This window comes from Stegostoma tigrinum, chromosome 9 (genome assembly GCF_030684315.1).
Source record: "Stegostoma tigrinum isolate sSteTig4 chromosome 9, sSteTig4.hap1, whole genome shotgun sequence".
NCBI lineage: Eukaryota > Metazoa > Chordata > Chondrichthyes > Orectolobiformes > Stegostomatidae > Stegostoma > Stegostoma tigrinum.
In genome coordinates, this window is record NC_081362.1 from 19,043,964 (window position 1) to 19,066,272 (window position 22,309).

Sequence of the window (22,309 nt, forward strand, 5' to 3'; positions counted from 1 at the left end):
TGACTATCCGACACATTGTAACGGCAAATCGAACCCAGTGCTATGCAGGTCTTTTGAAAATATCTTGGCCGTTAAACTGCACAGGAATTGCAGATGAGCTTCCTCATTATTTTGTTTTCAAGTCTCTCCACTTATGACATGTTCCTCTTCATTTTAATTCCTATCCCTTTATTTCTAAGTCACTATGACTATTTATGATCCACTGGTTGTGTCTTGGTGAAAGCCCTTTTCCTCCCTCTGGAGAAACCTCCCAGGTCAGCAAAATGCCATTGCCAATTGCGTTGCAAGATATGCCCAGCTCTGCTCTTAGTGGGAATCAGAACAAGGTTTGGGACATTTCAGGGTCAGTTTTGACAGTTACAAGAAAGTTGTGCTACATTTCCATAATGGTGACTTTGAGAAACACTGGAATACTGAGATTTGAGATATGTTCATAATTTTGAGGATTTGGTTGAGCCAGTTGGAGTCACAAAGTGTTCCATATCAATAATCACAGGATTTGGAACAAGACGTTCAATATTCCTAATCAAGGCGAGTTGGATATGTTGTCTTCAATTCTCCATAATAGGACTCTGGATGAAGTAGCATAGATTTCCAGCATCATGAGGGTGGTCAAGGTGCAGTCCTGTCTTCGGAGGCTTTATGGAGACACTCTAAGTTCTAATGTGCTATGAACAAGATGAGAACTTCCAGTCTGCAGACTTTCAAACATACTTCAAATCTCACAAACACCACAATATCATCCAGTCGTGGATTGAGCTCACCAGTTGCTCTGAAAGACCTTCATGTTGGAATCTGGACTCTGACATCTCAGGGCACAGACAGTGAGTATTGCCCATATGCACCACACCACCATGGGCAATAGCATCCAACTCGAGCCAGCCTCAAAACACCCTCTTGTTAAATATTGAGCCCGCTTACAGCACACTGCTGCACTTCAATGCTGCCCGTGGATGTGCCCTGACAGCTCTCATTGTAACCCTGCAGCAAGGACACTGTACAGTCAGGGTCACACACCCAGATCATGGGCTGGGACCAGGCTGTATCTCCAGGCTCTCCACTTACACTCAGAGCGCATACTCACTCTGGGCCTACCTGGATGATCAAGCATCCCTCGTCCCACTGGTTTGGATCATGTTTTCTGCTCATTTTCTCTCTCAGCCCGGCTCATACACTACTGTCTTACCTTGGCACTGAACACAGGCACAAAGCCAGGAAGCCTGTCATGTCAGCAGGGCCCAGTCTAGTCAAGGCAGATAGCTTTCTCTGAGGGGTTCCCTATGCAGTAAGTCAGGGGCAGCTTCTAGGACCAGTCCAGGGCTTGCTTGGGGCAGTCAGTCACGACCCTCTCCTTGTCATCAGAGATCTGTGGAGTGTCAGGCAGCCTTCCTCCTGCCTTGGGTCTTTCTGTCCCCCTCGGGCTGTTCTTCTCCTGGAATGAGAATGAGGCAGGTATAGAATGAGATGAAAGTGGGTGGCACAGCTGTTGCTGTTGGTGTGGGTGGGAAGGTGCCCTGACTGAAGGAGTAGACAGTGCAGAGGGCATGCAGGGTTAGTGGTGTTGGGGGTGAGGGGGATTACAGCCAGTGGGGAAAATGCTGCAGGCAGTAGAGAGAGTGAGAGAGGATGAGCCTTAGTGGGTGGTGGATACAGTAGCAGGAACAGAGTGAGTGGGAGCTATTGGAGAGAAGATGGTGAGGCATAACCTGGCAAAGTGGAGACAGACATGGAGTTTCTTCTGACAGCATTGGACATTCCTCCAGGCGGCTGAGGGAGCACTGACACAGGGGATAGCTTCAGCCAGAGCAGGCATGGTCTGATGTCAGGGCCTCCTCTCCTGCCCCTGGAGCTGGAGAAAGTCCTGTGTCAGCAGCACCCCATCCAGCAGAAGCCTACCTGCAGTGCGGGGGGCCTATTTCCGCCTGTCTACCATTCCTGGGGCAAATGTTACCTACTGTGCAGGGCAGCTCAGGGCTAACAGCTTCACAATTCAGTCAAGATCCAAGCAAAGTATAAAAGGTACAGAAGAGAAATTAAGAATTGAATGGATAAAATGATTTTATCTCACCTCTGGTTACTGACTCACTGTTCAAAAGATTTTGTCTCCGTCTTATCCCACAAAACTTCTCATAATTTTGAATAAGGGAACAATCACAAACCCTTTAGTTTCTCCTCAACAATTAAAATCCTTTTTTACGGCTAACCAGCCTAAATAAACTGCTGAGTATCCACATCAACATTGACCTGCTCTCTAACTTTCGAAAGGTTACTTTGTTTCTCTATCCGAGATCAGTCCGGCAAACTTTTTATTACCTGGCACGTATCGGGCCGAGAGTGTACCAGATGGGCTAATATTCTGTTTGATCAAGAGGCCCACATTAACAATGTAAAACCATGTGCTAAGTAATAGAAATGTAATGCAGAGGGTCTTCACATCAGTGTTATACTTCATTTACAGCATTAATCTCTCAAATAATTGTACAACTTTGCCTTAAATAAAACATGCCAGCAGAAAGCCTTCTCATTCTCACCGTCAAATGACAACACCGACATTGCAAAGATTGTGATGTTACTTCTGGTATATACTTTTTGCTGATTTATCAATGTTGCCAGTCAAAACCAAGTTTGCTGTGTATAATGGAATATTTATATCTTTGTATGTTTATAAAGCCTGGTTCTTCTGTGGATAATATGAAGGTCTCTACATGCCCAGATTTGGTTCAGTTTAGGTTAGATGAGAGGTTGCTTGCTTTGAATTAGTTTCATGATGTCGGTGTAATTGAGAAAGAATGTTTAAACCTTTAATCCAGATGAGAGGCTTCTGGGAGCAAGCAAGTCCTCAGCTTGCTGTGGAGATAATTATTGAGGATGAAGGTGTGGTTTAAACATAAACTGGTAGGTTTTAGTTACAAAAAGAAACATAAGTCTGCAGAGGAAGGCCAAACCCAGAAGTTATTGTTCTCAATCGAAGGACTCGGTTCAGTGTGTTTAGGCAGCGACAGAGCAAGCTTTAGCAATGTAGGTTGGGCCTATTAGCTATCCAAAGAGAGAAGAAATGTTGATGTAGAAGACTTGCCAATGAAGTATCTAACTGTGTCTTGTTGGTCATGATGTGTAACAGTTAATGACATCATTTTCATTTCATTGATTTTATTCCATGTTGGGTGACACCATTTGTACAAAGTGGGCACTGTTGGTACATGGTGCAGGTGTGAGATGGATATAGTGTGGTGCTGCACAGCAGCATGTCCATTCCCTTGACTGATGATGGCTGGAAACCACAAATAAATATCTGGCACCAAAGGGAAGTCAAGTCAGGAATACAGTGAGTCTTTACGTTTTGGTTGACAGAGCAAGGTGAGAAAGGCAAGGCAAGGCAGGGAAGCTGTAAGGATCCAATCAGAGTTCACTAAGCAAGTTAGCAAGGAGCCCTAAGATGGACCTTGTCCAATGGTTCTCCTTCAATCTTCCAGACTGAGTGAAGCATATATTGCCTAATATCTGTTAAAGTTAACTGAGCCTGTTTGTTCAAAGACCGCAAACTAATTTCACCCACTCTGCAACTGAACAAAATCACAGGGGAGACCTAGTTACTTTATATAACAGATGAATGTCTGATGATTCAGATCTGCAAACAACAATTGATATCATCCAGTCTCTGGAAATGGAATTATCAACAATTGAGCAAACAGCTTTCACTTACTTTCATTTTCTCGCAATCTTCGGAGTTCCTGGTAAGAGGCTGAAGCAGGTTGTGTTATTTTTTCAATCACACTTTAACTCTGTTCCTTCCCCTGGTTTACCTCCCAGCGTATCAAACCTCACGCTTTCTCTCCTCATGCTGGATCCAGTTCCAGGTGTTCGTACAAGAAACAGCTCATGCTGCAATTTGTGAATTTTAGTTTAGTTCCATGAGTAGGTGAGGAATCTGTGATCAGGCGTGTGCTGAATGGTTCTTGTCTGGGAGGAACAGGTACTTCCAGACATGTGGATCCCAAAGTGCTCTATGGCTGGGTTTAAATTGTCATGTGGATGCTCAGTGAGAAGGTTGGGTAGGAGCTGCTCCACAAGGGGACATCCGAAGGGATCAAGCTTACTCCAGGAAGGAAGTGCAGGAGAAGTCAGATATTGTCACCAATGGCAGAGGGAGAATGTTGGCATTTCCTCTGAAATAGAGATATTTGTAACTCCGGTTACCTGATTTCACAGGGAAGGCTTATGCCCTACTAAATGATCACATATGAAGTTTTAGCCATCATTAATCTATTCCTATTTTCTGACAGATTAACAGTTCACCTTGAGACTACACCTCAGTGAGCAGCATTGCACGCTGAGAGTTAGCCAGGACCTACACAGTGCCCCTGACATCACACTGTTGGAAAATTCTGTCCCCATACTCTTTTACCTGTGCCACCTCTGTAAAGTAGAATGGATCCCATACAATTGTCATCATTTGATCTCATATTGAGCTTTGGTGTATTTAGTTCATTCATGTTCAAAGCAGGCAGCCCCTTCCACTTCCACTCAACCTTCTGCTTCATTCCAGAGAGGCATAAGGCAAAGTGTATGCCCATGCAATCCATCTCTGTGAAGACATTCCAGTTTGAGAAAGATATTTGCTTCCTTCCAATCTGCGCAATATTGCTACATGTTTCTCAGTAACCTGTCAGGGAAACGACAGTAAATACATGAGCATGATAGAAATAATATCTCAATATAATCAGCTGGAGTTGGTGGGAGGAAACAATTGTGTAGTGTAAAGCTCAACATAGGCCTAATAGGCAAAATGACCTTGTTTTGTATTATTGTTTCTAATCAATGTTCTGTTACTAATATGGGGATTCTGCTCTTGTCTTTGTAGCTAACGTCTTGACAATATTACTTATAATTTGTGGAGGCTGTGGTCTTTCCAAAGGGATCGCTCTATATTTGGTGGGTATGACGACAGTTGACCTACTGGTCATTGTTTCCAATGTGATAATCTACTATATGCTTTATTATTATTTCCCATTTTCATTTCTGCACTTCACCTCAGTAAGGAGCATCAATGAGGTTATCAACTACACAGCTGTTGACTGCTCTGTTTGGTTCACGGTCGCTTTCACTGTCGATCGGTTTGTCCTCATTTGTTGCCAGAGGTTGAGAGCAAAGTATTGCAGGGAGCAAACTGCAGCTGTGGTTATTGCAACTGTGAGTATCATGTTCTGCGTCAAAAACATCCCCCTGTACTATGCTTTTGAGCCAATCTATATAATTAACAATGTGGAGTGGGGCGCTCATTTCAAACCAGACTATTTTATCTTGCCAGGATGGATCAGTTTTGACTGGCTTGACACAATTTTAAACCCACTGTTGCCATACTTTCTCATTTTACTGCTCAATGCACTGACTGTCCGACACATTGTGATGGCCAATCGAATGCGCAGAGCACTGCAAGGTCAACGCAACGCCCAGAAGAGTGACGATCCAGAGATGCAAAGCCGAAGGAAATCCATTATTTTACTGTTCGCTATCTCTGGCACCTTCATCGTGCTTTGGATGCCATATGCTGTATTTTTCCTTGTTTCCAGAATTACAGACAGGTTTTATGAGCCAGATGACTATACTGATCCCTTACTTATTGCAGAATATACTGGAGATATGTTTCAACTGCTGAGCTCTTGTACAAACACATGTGTTTATGCATTGGCCCAGACTAAATTCAGAGAAAATTTGAAAAATGCAATAATGTATCCATTTCTTGTAATTATTAAATATTTCAAATATTTTTTTCAAAACTTGACTGGAGACAATGTTGCACAACATTCAGATCAATCTACTGAATAATACAATTCTGCCCTCATAGGCTGACGTGAACTACAAGTAACAGACTTGGTTCTGTAGAGATATTCCCGCTTCTGCATCACAAGGTGGTGTGTTCAAGTGCATCATCAAAGCTGGCAGAATCCCACTTCATTTGAGCTGGTAATACAACACCACTGCACACTCTTCACTGGATGGAACATTCCCCACTCATTTGAGGACAAGCAGTGAAGTCATCCATGGTCTTCCAGCTGATATTTATCCTCTAACCCGCATCACTGAAACCAGATTGTTTGATCATTCCTCTTATTGTTGAATGTAAGGCCTCACTGTGTGCGGATTCACTGCTACGTTACAACAATGACTCCTTTTTAAAGTACTTTGTGGCTTGTGCAAGTTTCTTTATTTACTCACATGATTTATTCATCATTGCCTGAGCCATCATATATCGCCTGTCTCAAGTTGCCCTTGAGAACGTGGTGGTGATCTGCCTTCTTGAGCCACTGCAGTCCATGTTCTGAAGGTTGGCCCACAATGCACTAAGTGAGGGTATTCAAGTAATAGGGAAATTCTAGGTTCCAGGAATAAAATTTAGCCTTGTTAATGATATAGCTGGACCACAGCTGGGAGTTCAATGTACTGTAAGAGAAAAACCAGTGGAAAACCAGGCAACTCAGATGCCACACAGCAAGTATAATCTGGGATTTTTCCTTACTGTGAGACAACAATGTCACAAAGCCACAGGCTGAAGCAGGTGGAGAAATAAAAGAATAAAGAAAATAAAGTTGAAGTTCATTTTGACAGAAACTATCTTTCATCAAATGGTTGAGAAATAAAAGTACAAGAACTGGTGGTGGAGACAGTGGACACTTTTAGTTCAGGGAAATTAACTGAATTAGAACAGAAAGAAAAAAACATGAAAGCAAAAGAATCAAAAAGTATGCACAGACGAAAAATCTTCATGTGGTCCAGAATGTCACAACCTTAAAAATGAAGTCTTGATAAGGAAATGGAGTCCATCACATATTCAGGCAGGTGAAAAATGGCTCAAGGTTTATCACGTTGTATTACTGGTGGGATTTAGAAAGGAGGTGTTGCAGGCAGCATATGAATTACAAGTAGGATATCATGTGGGGATCAGGAAAACTCAAGCCAAAATACAAAAACTTTTTACTGGCCACGGACTGCACGGAGATGTGGTTGAATTTTGCTGTACATATCCCATGTGTCAAGCAGCTGGAAATACTTAAGCAGATAAAACCAGCACCATTAATATGCATTGCCGCATTGAAGAAGCTTTTCAAAAAATGTTCATTGATGGCACAGGACGCCGACCTAAACATGTCCACTAGATTTCCAGAGACCGTTCTATCACAGCTAAAAGGATTGGAGAAGATTTCTTCACATTTTTATGAGATATGGAATACCCACAGAAAAACAATTGGATCAAAGGTCAAATTTTATGTCAAAATTATTCAAGGTTGCAGGGGAAGGTGCCGGGTGTGTTGGGGTTGGAGGGGAGTGTGGAGTGGGCGAGGGAGTCGCGGAGAGAGTGGTCTCTCCGGAAGGCAGACAAGGGTGGGGATGGAAAAATGGCTTAGGTGGTGGGGTCAGATTGATTTGCCATATCAAGCAGATGTTCACCTGCACATCTGCCAATGTGGTATATTGTATCCATTGTACCCGGTGTGGCTTCCTCTACATTGGGGAAAACAAGCGGAGGCTTGGTGACCGCTTTGCAGAACACCTCCGCTCGGTTCGCAATAAACAACTGCACCTCCCAGTCGCGAACTATTTTAACTCCCCCTCTCATTCCTCAGACGACATGTCCATCATGGGCCTCCTGCAGTGCCACAATGATGCCACCCGAAGGTTGCAGGAACAGCAACTCATATTCCGCTTGGGAACCCTGCAGTCCAATGGTATCAATGTGGATTTCACTAGCTTCAAAATCTCCCCTTCCCTCCACTGCATCCCAAAACCAGCCCAGCCTGTCTCTGCTTCCCTAACCTGTTCTTCCTCTCACCCATCCCTTCCTCCCACCTCAAGCTGCACCTCTATTTCCTACCTACCACCTCATCCCACCTCCTTGACCTGTCCATCTTCCTTGGACTGACCTATCCCCTCCCTACCTCCTCACCTATACTCTCCTCTCCACCTATCTTCTTTTCTCTCCATCTTCGGTCCGCCTCCCCCTCTCTTCCTATTTATTCCAGTTCCCCCTCCTCATCCCTCTCTCTGATGAAGGGTCTTGGCCCGAAACGTCAGCTTTTGTGCTCCCGAGATGCTGCTTGGCCTGCTGTGTTCACCCAGCTCCACACTTTGTTACATTAGTGAACCAGATGGGTTTTTCCAACAATTGACAATGGATTCATGGTCATCATTAGATTCTTAATTCCAGATATTTACTGAATTCAGATTCCATCATCTTCTGTGGTGGGATTCAAACCCAGGTCCCCAGAACATTACCAGGGTCACTGGATTAACAGTTCAGTGATAATACCACTGGGCCATTGCCTCCCCAATAATGTCATAAGTGAAGCCAAGTACAAAAAGCAAGACAATATTTTTTGACAACAAGAGCTTGGCTTCCAATGCAGTGCTCATCAGAGGTTTCGGTGGAGATGACGCTTCTGCCCCCAGTTGAAGTGCAATGGATTCAGCTGCATTTGTATGGCTGAGTGACATCCCAATCTGACCTTACCACTATCTCAGAGCGAGTCACAGCTAAGAGAGCTGCCAGTCACTCTCCAGCCCCAACTGTGCCACTGAGAGATCCCTCTGCTCTCTTACGTTCTTTCCCCAACTTATTTCCCCCATTGTCTAAAACACATTCACAATTCTGGGTTCTCACTCCTGTCCCCTCTCCGAAATCATCTCCTGAAACTCTCAACATTACCCTGGTCACTTCCGTATTCTCACCTCTGCATGTGTTTGTGTCTATAAAAGCACCGTCTTGTGGCCATTTGTGCACGTACATCAGCAAATTGGAATAAACCAGGTCAAAAGGATATTTCAGCTCCATGTCATACTCATAGAGTCACACACACAGAAACAGATCCTTCAGTCTAACCAGTCCGTGCTGAACATAATCCCAAACTAAACTAGTCCCAACTGCCTCCTCCTGCCTGATATCCTTCCATCCTTTTCCTATTCATGTCCTTATCCAAATGTCTTTTAAACATTGTAATTATACCCACATCCTCAGGAAGTTCAATACACACACAAACTCTGTGCAAAAAAAATTGTAAATTTCTCTCCTTTCACCTTAAAACATGCTGTCTTGTCTTTAAATACCCCAGCTTAGGGAAAAGACAATTACTCTTAACCATATCTAAAACTCTCATTATTTTATAAACTCCTATAAGGTCACTTCTCAATCTCCCACATTCCAGTGGAAAAAGTCCCAGCCTATCCAGTCTTTCCTTATAACTCAATCCTTCCATACCTGGCCACACCCTGGTAAATCTCTTCCAAACCATCTCCAGCTCAATAATATCCTTCCTATAACTGGGCAACTAGAACTGGACACAGTATTCCAGAAGAGGCCTTACCAATGTCCTGTACAACCTCAAAATAACTTCTCAACTCCTGTACTCAAAGCACTGAACAATGAAGACAAGTTTGCTGAATGCTTTTTTAAACACCCTGTCTACATGGGACGAAAACTTCAATGAAGTATTTACCTGGACGCCTAGGTCCCTCTCCTCTACAACACTACACAAGGCCCTACAATTAATTTTATCAATGCAAAACCTCACATTTACCCAGATTGAACTCCATCTACCATTTTTCAGCCATTGGCCCATTTAATGATGGCCGCTTTGTGATCTTAGAAAATCTCCTTCACTGCCTACTATGCCACCAATTTTGGTGTTGTCCACAAACTTAATAACCATGCTGCCTATATTCTCATCCAAATCTTATATAGAAATGACAAGCGAAAGAGGACCCAGAACCTATCCATGCAGAACACTGCTGGTCAGAGGCCTCCAGTCCGAAAAGCAATCGTCTACCATTACTCTCTGTCTCCTGCTGTTTAGCCAATTATGTATCCAGTTGACACCCTGAATCCCATGCAACCTGACTTTACTCATTAGTCTACCATGCAGATCCTTGTTAAAGGTTTTACTGAAGTCCAAGTAAATACTGTCTCCTGCTTTGCCTGTATTAATCTTTTTGGTAACTTCCTCAAAAACATCAAGTTTGTGAGACATGATTTCCCTCGCATAAAGCCATGATAACTATCCCTAATCAAATTTTGCCTCCTTAAATGTCCATAAATCCTATCTTTTAAAATCACTTCCAATAATTTACCCTCAACCTGTGTCAGACTCACAGGTCTCTAGTTCCCCAGTTTCACGTTACAAAACTCTTAAATAAAGGTACAACATTAGATACCCTCCAGTCCTCAGGTACCTCATTTGTAGTTATAGATGCTGCAAATATTTCTGCAAGGGGTCTTGCAATTTCCTCCTTTACTTCCCACAACATTCTGAGGTACATTAGATTAGGTCGCAGAGATTTATCCACCTTTAGATTCTCTAAGACCTCCCAAACATCTTCTGTAAAGTGAATTGTTTTTAAAACATCAAAATTTATTTCTCTGCATTCCCTAGCCCCCATTTCTTTCTCCAGAGTAAAACCTGAAACAAAACATTCATTTAGCATCTCTCCCATCTCCTGGGGTTCAACACAAAGGTGACCAGCTTGAACTCAAAGAGGCCCTATCTTCTCTCTAGTTGTCCTCTTATACTGAATGTATTTGTAGAATCACTTTGCATTATCCTTAACCTTATCTACCAATGTTATCAGAAATCTCCTCTTTGCTTCCTGATTTCTTTCTTAAGAATGCCTCTACACTCTTTACATTGCTTAAGTGATTCAATTCAACCAAGTTGTCTATAAATAGAATGAGATTTTCTTTTATTCTTGACCAGAACCTCAATATCTTTATTCATCCATTGGTCCTTAATTTTACCAGCCTTATGCTTCTCTTGAATAGGAACAACATGCCTCTGAGCTCTCATCATCATACTGTTGAATGCCTCCCACTTGTCAGGCATCCTTTTACCTGCAAACAGTCTACTCCAATCAACTTTTGAAAGTTCTTGTCTCATTCCATTAAAACTTGCCTTACTATAATTAAAAACTTTAACTTTTATGGAAGGCCTATCCTTTTCTATAACCATTTTGAAACTAATAAAATTATGATCCCTAGACCCAAAGTGTTCCCCCTCTTTTACTTCAGGCACCTGCCCGGCCTCATTGCCCAAATGAAGGTCTAGTTTTACTCCTTTTCCAGTAGAAGCATCCACATATTGATTAAGGAAACTTCCTTGAGCACATTTCACAAATTCTTCATCATCCAAACCTTTAACACGATGGTAGCCCCAGCCAATGTTTGGAAAATTAAAATCACCCATTATTGCAACCTTATTGTGCTGATGTTAATCTGAGATCTACCAACATGTTTGTTTCTCAAGTTCCCTCTAACGACTGGGGGGCCTGTAGCACAATCCCACCAAGATGATCTTTCCTTTCTTGTTTCTAAGCTCTACCTATACCTTTACACTTGGAGATTTTCCAGAAATATCTTCTCTAGTTACAGCAGTAATGCATTCCTTATGTAAAAATGCCACTCCCCCTCCTTTCTTGCCTCTTTTCCTATAGCATCTAAAACACAGAACATTGAGCTGTTAGTCTTGTCCATTCCTCAGCCATATTTCTTTTACAGCTGTGATGTCCCAACCCCATGTTCTTAAGCATGCTCTGAATTCACAAGCCTTATCTGTAAGACCCCTTTAATTGAAATAAATGCAATTTAGTTCCTCAGACTTACTACGTGTTCTGACTCTCTCGCGTCATTCTTTTCCAATTGCTGCGCTTTCTTCACATCCAGAACTTTCCCCATCAATCTTTCTAATTACACTGCCACTTAGAATTCTTCCACTCCCCTTCTCTGTCAGTATAATCTCTTCCTTAATGGAATGAGCATATGTCCCTGCTGAGATATTGGTCTATTTCCAGTTCAAGTTAGTTCCATCCTCTTGGAACAGGTCTTTTCTCCCCCAAAAAGCATTCCAATTATCCAATAGCCTGAGTCCCTGAAAAACACACCAGCTCTTCAGCCATTGATTTATCATCATTATCATTTTGTTCCTTCCCTCAATTGAGTTGGGCATTGGGAGAAAGCCAGAGATTACTACTTTTAAAGTTCTATTTTTTTAACCTTCTACCGAACCTCTTAAATTAACCCTGTAATGCTTTAATCTTTTCTCAGAAAATGTCATTCTTACCAATGTGTATAATAATTTCTGGTTTCTCAACTTTAACATTATGCTTGAAATGCTTAGAGATGTCCTTAATCTTAGCATACCTTCCTAAATCTACACTCACTGCCACAGAATTGCCTGTCTATGTTCCTGACAGGAGGCTCCCCTATGATAATAATTCGATTAAATTTTGTCAAATGCTGCCTCATATAAGAGTCATTCCTGTTGTCGAATACCTGAGTGCCCCTTCTTTTTTCCGCACAGAGACTGTCCCCTTCAACAGTACCAAAAACTGAATGTTGATTTGATAGAGGAACAGCCACCAGAGATATTTGAGCTTTTTCCTGATCTTTCCTGACAATCACCCATCGATCTGACTGATCCTACTGTGTTACTACTTTTCTGAATCAACTAGCCATCTCACTCTGGAGCTTGTGTATGTCCCCAACAACAATCAGCCGAAAGAAAAGGAACTTTCAATAACACCTTTACATACAAACTAAAATATCCTTTCATTATCTACAGAAAGAAAAGTTAAAATGGAAAAAATAAAATATATATCAAACATACAAACCTTAAATAAAATAACTCATTTAGCTGATTAACTGAATTCAAATGACTCGTCTTCAATAAATATCTCTTACACAAAATCTTCTCCAGAGATGGGCCCCTTGCTGAGGTATTTGTAACATTGATAACCACAGGTGAGGTGCCAGAAGACTGCATGTTGTCTAATGTGGAGCCACTGTTGAGAAAGCTTGTAAGGAAAAGCCAGGGAGCAATAGATCAGGGAGCCTGACATGCTTGGTGGGCAAATTGTTGGAGGGATTTCCGAGGGAGAGGATTGAAATGTACTTGGAAAGGTGAGGACTGATCAGGGTTAGTCAGGACGGCTTTGTGTATGGGAAGCCAGGTCTCACTAACTTGATTGGGTTTTCTAAATAAGCGAGGAAGAGGATTGATGAAGGCAGAGCAATGGACGTGATCTATATAGCCTTCAGTAAGACGGTTGACAATGTCAGATCATGTAGAAAACAGAGAGAACTAGCCATTTGGATACATATCTGGCTCAATGGTAGGACACAGAGGGTGCTGGTCGATGTCTGCTTTTTGGACTAGAGGCCTGTGACCAGCTGTGTGCCACAAGGATTGCTGCTGTCGGTCCAGTGCTGTTTGTCATTTCTACAAATGATTTAGAAGTGAACATAGTTCGTAAGTGAGATATGGATGGTCAGTTTACAGGTGACACCAAAATTTGTGTTGTACTAGACAGCCAAGAAAGTTATCTTAGAGTTCAATTGAATATTGATCAGGTGGGCTGATGGGCTATGGAGTGGCAGATGGAGTTTAATTTACATAAATGTGAGGTGCTGTATTTTGGAAAGGCAAATCAGGGCAGTGCTTATACACTTGATAGTAAGGTCCTGGGAAGTGTTGTTGAGCAAAGAGACCTTGGAGTGCAGCTTCATAGTTCCTTGAAAGTGGAATCACAAGTTGACAGAATAGTGAAGATGCTGTTTGGTACACTTGCCTTTATTGGCCAGTGCATTGAATACAGGAGTTGGGAGGTCATGTTGTAACTGAACTGGACATTGGTAAAGATAACAAGTTGTAGAGCTGGATGAACACAGCAGGACAAGCAGCATCAGAGAAGCAGGAAAGCTGAAGAAGGGTCTAGGCCTGAAACGTCAGTTTTCCAGCTCCTCTAATGCTGCTTGGCCTGCTGTGTTCATCCAGCTCTACACCTTGTTATCTCAGATTCTCCAGTTTCTGCCATTCCTACCATCTCAGGACACTGGTTAGGCTACTGTTGGAATATTGCATTCAGTTCTGGTCTCCCTGCCACAGGAAGGAAGTTGTGAAACTTGAAACGTTTCAGAAAAGATTGACAAGGATGTTGCCAGGGTTGAAGGGTTTGATCTCTGGGAAGAGGCTGAGGCAATTTTCCCTGGAGCATTGGAGGCTGAGGGATGACCTTATAGAAGTTCACAGAATCATGAGAGGCATGCATATGGTGAGAAGCTAAGGTCTTTACCTTGGCATGGGAGGGCGTAGCTTGAAGGTGAGATGGGAAAAATTTAAAAAGGACCTACAGGCAACATTTTCACACAGAGGGCAGGGTGTGTGTGGAATGAGCTGCCACAGGAAGTGATGGAGGATGGCACAGCTACAACATTCAAAAGGCAACTGGATGGTGTATGAACAGAAAGTGTTGGGAGGGGTGTGGGCCAAATGCTGACAACTGGAACTAGATTAATTTGGGCTTTCTGGCCAGGATGGACAGATTGGACCAAAAGACCTGTTTCCATGTGATACATCTCCATGACCCTATGACTGTAGGCTTGAGGGGGCACCGTGCAAAAGGCAATGCAAGACAGGGATGCTGTGAGCATGCAATCAGAGAGCTCTAAGGGAGTTAGCAAAGAGCCCTGAGATAATCCTGTCCCAATGGTTCTCCTTCAATCTTACAGACGAAGTGAAGCACATATTGTCTAATATCTATGAAAGTTTTGTGCCTGTTTGTTCAAAGACTGCAAACTAATTTCACTCCCTCTGGAACTAACAAAATCACAGTGGAGACCTAGTTACTTTATATAACAGATGAATGTCTGATGATTCATAACAGTTTACGCCAATTGATGTGATCACCTTTCTGAAAATGGAATTACCAACAATTGAAAGGGTAGCTTTCACTTACTATCATTTTCTGGCTATCTTCGGAGTTCCCGGTAAGAAGCTGAAGCACGTTGTATTATCTTTTCAATCACACTTTAACTCTGATCCTTCCCCTGATATACCTCCCAGCGTATCAAACCTCACTCTTTCTCTCCTCATGCTGGATCCAGTTTCTGGTGTTCATACAAGAAACAGCTCATGCTGCAATTTGTGAATTTTAGTTTAGTTCCATGAGAAGGTAAGGAATCTGTGACCAGACGTGTGCTGTATGGTCCTTATCTGGAAGGAACAAGTACTTTCAGACTTATTGATCTTAAAACTCTCTGAGATTGGGTATTAATTGCCATGTGTCTGGGTCTGTTGCTGGTCCATAGACCTGGATTTGATGCTGGGCAGTGGGACCAGGCAGGTAGATGGGATAGTGCCCGGTCCATGTGCTCACACACCCGAATGGTCTCCGCAGTGCAACCAAGAGCTGGTCACCCAAGTCACATGGTGCCAGCAGACTCCTCAGTGAAGCACATGGTGAGGGTGGGTGCCCAGTGGGAGAAGGATCAGGCTGTGAACAGAATGTCAGATCTGGCCATCATTGTACAGGGCTGTGGGCATTAACAGGCAGCTGAGGACAAGTGGGATTGTGTAAATATCCTTCAACTCTGGGGAGGCAGGATTGAGAGTTCAGAACCTTTATTGTTGAGGTAAGTGGTTAGACCGTTAACTTTAACCCTGGTGTTTTCTGTGACAGAGCCATCTTTCACAAACCCCATTGCCAAGCTGTAGATATCATCCTCCCATCCAGGGCAGACCCAAACATAAAGAGTGGGCCCTCCCCTGTTTCTCAGTCACTGGGCAGAGTTGGCAAAGGTTGGCAGTAGATGGGTGCATGTATGGTCAATGTGGCTGATGTGCTGCAAGAGGCTGAGTGAGAGAATGAGGGCAAGTGGAGGTGAGGGGAAACTGGCTCTGATGAAGGAGGGGGAAATGTTATTATCCACTGGGACGCTGTGGGCTGTGGGGTAGGAGCCATCAAGAGTGGATAGTAATGTGCAGGAATGGGTGCCCGCTGTGAGATTCAGAGGGACCAAGGTTGCTCCAGGATCAAAATGCTGGAGACGGCAGATGCTGTCACCATTGGCAGAGGGAGAATGTTGGCATCTTCTCTGATTTCACAGAAAGGCCAGGTGTCCTCTTAAATGATCAGATACAAAGATGTAGACATCATTAATCTCTTCATTTTGTTCATACCAGATTAACAGTTGGCTCCTCACTGAGCAGCATTGCCCACTGAGGGTGAACAGGGAGCTACACAGAGAATTTGGGCTGGTGTCTCATGAATCATCACATCTTGATGGGTTTGTGCACATCTGCTGTGGGGTAGGGGTGTGGGAGTTGGTCACAAGCACATCCCAATGTCTGGTGGAGGCTGAAAGCGCAGCCCTCCGACACTGGCACGATCGGTGGAAGCCGACTCGATTCTGTGCCCCAGTCTGATGGTGATGAGCCTCTGGATCTCTCTGTCATGTGGCAGGTACTGGATGTGCAATGGGCTGTGCTTCAGAAGGGCTTGTGCAACATCAGATGGACAGTGGAGGGAATGATCCAGACCAGGAGCACAGTGACCACCTTTTCACAGGAACATGCAGCGTCCCCGGTTAGGAAATTGGTAATACACAGATTCCGAGCCAGCACCGCAATCAAGTGCTGTGGGATATACATTCTGATTTGCAGCAGGGTTAGGGTTGATATTAGGGAGTAGGGTTGTGGTTAGAATTGTGGTTAGGATTTAGGTTAGATTTAGGCCAGGGTTAGGATGAGGGTCGTGTTGAGATTAGAATTAGGATTCAGTTTAGGGTTTGTATTTGGGTTAGGGCTCGGGTTAATGTCAAGGTAAGAGTTCAGTCTTGGATTAGAATTTGATTGGGGTTTAGTTGACGGCTAGGATTAGGGTTATGGTGAGGGATTTGGTTCGGATTTAGGTTGGTTTTACACTAGAGTTAAGATTACTTTGAGGGTTCGCGTTCGGATGGCATTTCACATGAGAATGAGCGTTCAGTTTAAGGTCAGAATTAGGATTCAGGGCTAGGGTAAGCATTCAAGTTTTAATTAAGATTAGGGGAAGGGTTACATTTAGGTTTCAGGTTGGGGTGTGTATTGGGATTTGGTTTTGCATTAGGGTTTGAATTAGGCTCAGGTTTAGGATTCGGGTTTGATATATGTTTTGGTTTAAAGATAGACCTAGGGTTAACTGAGATAATGGGAACTGCAGATGCTGGAGAATTCCAAGATAATAAAGTGTGAGGCTGGATGAACACAGCAGGCCAAGCAGCATCTCAGGAACACAAAAGCTGACGTTTCGGGCCTAGACCCTTCATCAGAGAGGGGGATGGGGAGAGGGAACTGGAATAAATAGGGATAGAGGGGGAGGCGGACCGAAGATGGAGAGTAAAGAAGATAGGTGGAGAGAGTATAGGTGGGGAGGTAGGGAGGGGATAGGTCAGTCCAGGGAAGACGGACAGGTCAAGGAGGTGGGATGAGGTTAGTAGGTAGATGGGGGTGCGGTAACCCTGCAGCAAGGACACTGTACAGTCAGGGTCACACACCCAGATCATGGGCTGGGACCAGGCTGTATCTCCAGGCTCTCCACTTACACTCAGAGCGCATACTCATGCTGAGCCTACCTGGATGCTCAAGCATCCCTCCTCCCACTGGTTTGGCTCATGTTTTCTGCTCATTTTCTCTCTCAGCCCGGCCCATGCACTACAGTCTTACCTTGCCACTGAGCACAGGCACAAAGCCAGGAAGCCTGTCATTTTTGTCAGCAGGGCCCAGTCTAGTCAAGGCAGACAGTTTTCTCTGACGGGTTCCTTATGCAGTAAGTCAGGGGCAGCTTCTAGGACCAATCCAGTGCCTGTCTGGGGCAGTCAGAGTCACGACCCTCTCCTTGTCATCAGAGATCTGTGGAGTGTCAGGCAGCCTTCCTCCTGCCTTGGGTCTTTCTGTCCCCCTCGGGCTGTTCTTCTCCTGGGAGGAGAGTGAGGCAGGTATACGGTGAGATGAAAGTGGGTGGAACAGCTGTTACTGTTGGTGCGGGTGGGAAGGTGTCCTGACTGAGGGAGTAGGCAGCCCACAGGGCATGCAGAGTTAGTGGTGTTGGGGGTGAGGGGGATTACAGCCAGTGGGGAAGATGCTGCAGGCAGCAGTGAGAGTGGGAAAGGATGAGCCTTGGGGGGTGGTGAGTACATTAGCAGGAACAGAGTGAGTGGGAGCTATTGGAGAGAAGATGGTGCAGCATAACCTGGCAAAGTGGAGACAGATGTGGAGTTTCTTCTGACAGCATTTGGACATTCCTCCAGGCAGCTGAGGCTGTCAGAGAATCACAGAGTCATAGAGATTTACACCAAGGAAATAGAAACTTGAGTCCAACTCATACATGCTCACCAAGTATCCTAAATAAATTTAGTCCCATTTGCCAGCATTTGGCCCATATCCCTCCAAACCCTTTCTATTCATATTTCCATCCAGATGCCTTTTAAATGTTATAATTGTACCAGCCTCCACCACTTCCCCTGGCAGCTCATTTAATACGTGCACCATCCTCTGTGTGAAAATGTTGCTCCTCAGATCTTTTTTTAAATCTTTCCTGTCTCTCCTTAAACTTATGCCACCTAGTTTTGGACTCCTCAACCTGGGAGAAAAGACCTTGACTACTCACCCTACCTACGCCCCTCATGATTTTATAAACCTCAATAAGGTCACTCCTCAGCCACTGACGCTCCAGGGAAAAGAGCCCCATCCACGCATCCTCTCCCTGTAGTTCAGACCACCCAAGCTTGGCAACATCCTTGTAAAGCTTTTCTGAACCCTTTCAAGTTTAACAAAATCCTTCCTACAGGAGGGAGACTCGAATTGAATGCAATGCTCTAAAAGTGGCCTCACTGATCTTGTGTACAGCCACAACATGACCTCCCCAGCTCCTATTCTCAATGCACTGACCAGTCAAGGCAATCATACCAAACGCCTTCTTCACTGTCCTGTCTACCTGTGACTGCACTTTCAAAGAACTATAAACCTGCACTCCTACATCTCTTTGTTCAGCAACACTCCTCAGGACCTTCCCATTAAGTGTATAAGTCTTGCCCTGATTTGCCTTTCCAAAATGCAGCACCTCACAAGTATCTAAATTAAGCTCCAACTGCCACACCACGGCCTATCGGCCCATCTGATCAAGGTCCCATTGTACCTCTAATGTAACTTTCTTGGTTCTCCACTATACAACTAATTTTGCTGCCATCTGTAAACAAACTAACCATGTTCCTATATTCACATCCACCTCATTTATGCAAATGACAAAAACCAGCAGACCCAGCACCAATCTTTGCGGCACAATGCTGGGCACAAGCCTCCAGTCCAAACATGCCCCTCCAATCTTTAAACAAAAGGTGTAAACAGGAAAAACCTGGATCCTCCATCACTGTCCCCATTAGACAGTCACGGAACAGGGACAGTACTGGGTGAAACATACAGTAAAGCTCTCTCTGCTCTTTCAAAACATTCAATAAAATTGCCTTGACTGCCTTGAACAAAAATAAAGACCCTATTACTTTGGGGAAAAGCTTGAGTCCAACTCATACATGCTCACCAAGTATCCAAAATAAATCTAGTCCCATTTACCAGCATTTGGCCCATATCCCTCCAAACCCTTCCTATTCATATTCCCATCTCGGCAAAAAAACTAACAAACAGAAAAAAAATTACTTTGCCTTGACTGGGTGCCCTCCAACCACTTTTGAGCAGGGGCTATAAAAGGGGCTAAAATAAAAAATGTCAAACAAAATCAAAGCAAACAAACAAAAAAAAACAAATAAACAAGTGAATAAATAAGTTCCCTCTGCTCTGCTCCAATCCAACACTCCTGGGACAGGGACAACAATGGTTTAAAATCCAGAGAAAGTTGCCTTGGTCAGATCAATGAAAATTCTCCTCACACTGATTCCCATCAAGCGCAGCTGAGACACAGACAGTCCTGGATAAAATAACAGCCCCACTGGCCCTTCTAAGGGGTAAAAAACAGGAACTAAGGTCAAACCCAGGAGCAAAGGCATGAGGAGGCTCACAGGCTTCTGTCCCCCCCTGCAACAGGTGCCTCCAGACCGTGAGTGTGGGGCCGAAGGAAAACTGAAGTTTCACCAGCAGCCCCTTCAAAACAGTAAACACGGGCCTCAGGCAGACACACTGAGGGTCAACGTGGAAGACTGTGGTGCAGGTGGGCTGGAGCCTGTCACACTGTGGGGCACCGTGTCCCGGGGAATGGACTGCGGTTTGCAGGACAGTGTTGAGTTTGGGGCAGACAGGGGTCAGTTCGTCCGGAAACCTCCCCACCCCCCCGACCCCCAGGTGTAACACGGGGTGTCAGGGCTGAGTGCTTCGTCTGTCAGTCTCCAGGAGGCTCGGGTCACGAACCGGAAGTTGGCTGGTACCGGTGTAATCTCACCCTCTCCTCTGCCATCGAGCACATCCGCGACCCCGGGCAGCCCTGTGTCTTGATCTCCCTCCCTCTGTCTCTCTATTTCTCACTCACTCCCTCTCTCTATCTCTCTCTCTCCCTCTCTCTATCTCTCTCACTCTCTCTCTAGCTCTCTCATTCCCCCTCTCTCTCTCTCTCACTCCATCTCTCTCTCTGACACACTCCTTCCCTCCCTCTCTGACACACTCCTTCCCTCCCTCTCTCTCACACTCCTTCCCCCTCACACTCCCTCCCTCCCTCTCTGTCTCGCTCCCTCCCTCCCTCTCACACTCTTTCCCTCCCTCTCTCTCACACTCCTTCCCTCCCTCTCTCTCACACTCCTACCCTCCCTCTCTCTCTCTCTCTCTCACACTCTTTCCCTCCCTCTCTCACTCACACTCCCTCCCTCTCTCTCACTCCGTTCCTCCCTCCCTCCCTCTCTCACTCACTCCCTCCCTCTCTCACACTCTCCCTCCCTCCCTCTCTCACTCTCTCCCTCCCTCCCTCTCTCGCTCACTCCATCCCTCCCTTGGCCGGTACAAACTGTGCCTGGAGATGCTCCTGTCCCCGAACAGCAGCTCCCTGACAGCAGCGGCCATTCCCGTTCCTTCCCCTGGGAAATTGGTAATTCGTCCACAGATTCTGAGTCGGCACCTCAATCAGGTGCTGTGGGATATACATTCTGATTCCAGCGTTAGGTGGGGGTGAGGTTTAGGGTTATGGTTTGTGTAGGGTTAGGGCTAGGGTTGCAGATAGGCTCAGGTCTTGGGTTTAGAGTTATGGTTAGGGTTACATTATGGATTTGGTTTTGACTTAGGACAGGGTGAGGATTAGGGTGAGGGTTAATTTTAAAGTCGCTTTGAGTATCAGGTTTAGATCTTGGCTTAGGTTTAGAGATGGGTTCAGGTTTCAGTCAGGGTTATGGTTATGTTAAGGTTGTGGGTGAGCATTACAATGAGGGTTATGGTGAGGGTTAGGCGTAGGTAGGGTTAGGGTTAGTGCTAGCATTAAGAAAGACATAGGGTTAATGTAATCCATTGCATTGTTGCAGAATTCAAGGAGCAAGAGAAAAAAGGATGGAGATATCTGAAGTCACAGACAGGGATTTTTCCCTCTGTCAGGAATGTACGCAGGGCCAGGTGAACCTCAGAGTGGAATAAGGTGACAGCAGTCACGATTGGGCAGTACCTGTCAGGGCACTCCTGATGGGGACAGTTACTCCTCTACCCTCTGTCACTGATACCAGTGATTCAGAGAGCCATGGTGATAAAGGACGTTCCTGACACTGTACAGGGGAGCCTCACCATGTCAGGGTCGAGACAGACTCAGCCCAACATAGGACCATCCCCAAGGCCATTCCAGGCAAAGGGGCATGAGAGTCAGCTGCCTGCCTCCAGGACCATTGGCAGTACATGGGGAAGGGTACAGTGTGGCAGGTAGGAACAGTGTAAGAAATCACACTGAGTACATATAGGACAATATGGGTAATAATTTATGGTGTTCACAGGAATGATATTGCCAATAACCTTCATTAAATACATGCACATAAGGGTGGACGAGCAATTATGCTTTCATTCATTTGACTGGTCTAATGGATATGTGTTGATTTGAGGTTTTACTAACCAGGGCTTGTTGATGGTGTGTCCCAGCTTCCTTTTCAGTACCTGCCTTACCATAACCAGGTGGACAATGGGCCTATCACTGGTCATAGATTGAGGAGACATTGTGGAGGTCGGCAGGATGTTAATCCTTTTGACAGAGAACCTTGGGGTTTTTGTAAATCTCATTGAAACTTTATCCAACATCTGATCTCATGTGTCTAACTGGGGTGATGAGCCATCTCTTCAATAAACAGCTCTGACCTCCAATAATTTATCTCTGCAATGGCTGTAGTGCACTGACTACTATGGAACAGAAGGATTTTGAAGTTTGGATGAGTCATGTCTCCTCCCTGGAATACATACACATCCCTGTAGAAGCGTTTGTCAATAACTGCTGAGTAATTGGGCTCTTAGAGAGTGAACTCCTTTATTATTTACACACGCCCCTAGTT

The 22,309-nt window shown here is 44.6% G+C and overlaps 1 protein-coding gene across 1 annotated transcript; it reads left to right on the forward strand.

The window, feature by feature from the left end:
* Nucleotides 1-4,938: 4,938 nt before the first annotated feature.
* Nucleotides 4,939-12,435, forward strand: LOC132210040 (probable G-protein coupled receptor 139). The gene is made up of 2 exons (XM_059648847.1): nt 4,939-5,729; nt 12,342-12,435. Exons 1-2 carry the CDS (start codon nt 4,939-4,941, stop codon nt 12,433-12,435), a joined length of 885 nt encoding a protein of 294 aa, XP_059504830.1.
* The last annotated feature ends 9,874 nt before the right edge of the window (nt 12,436-22,309 follow it).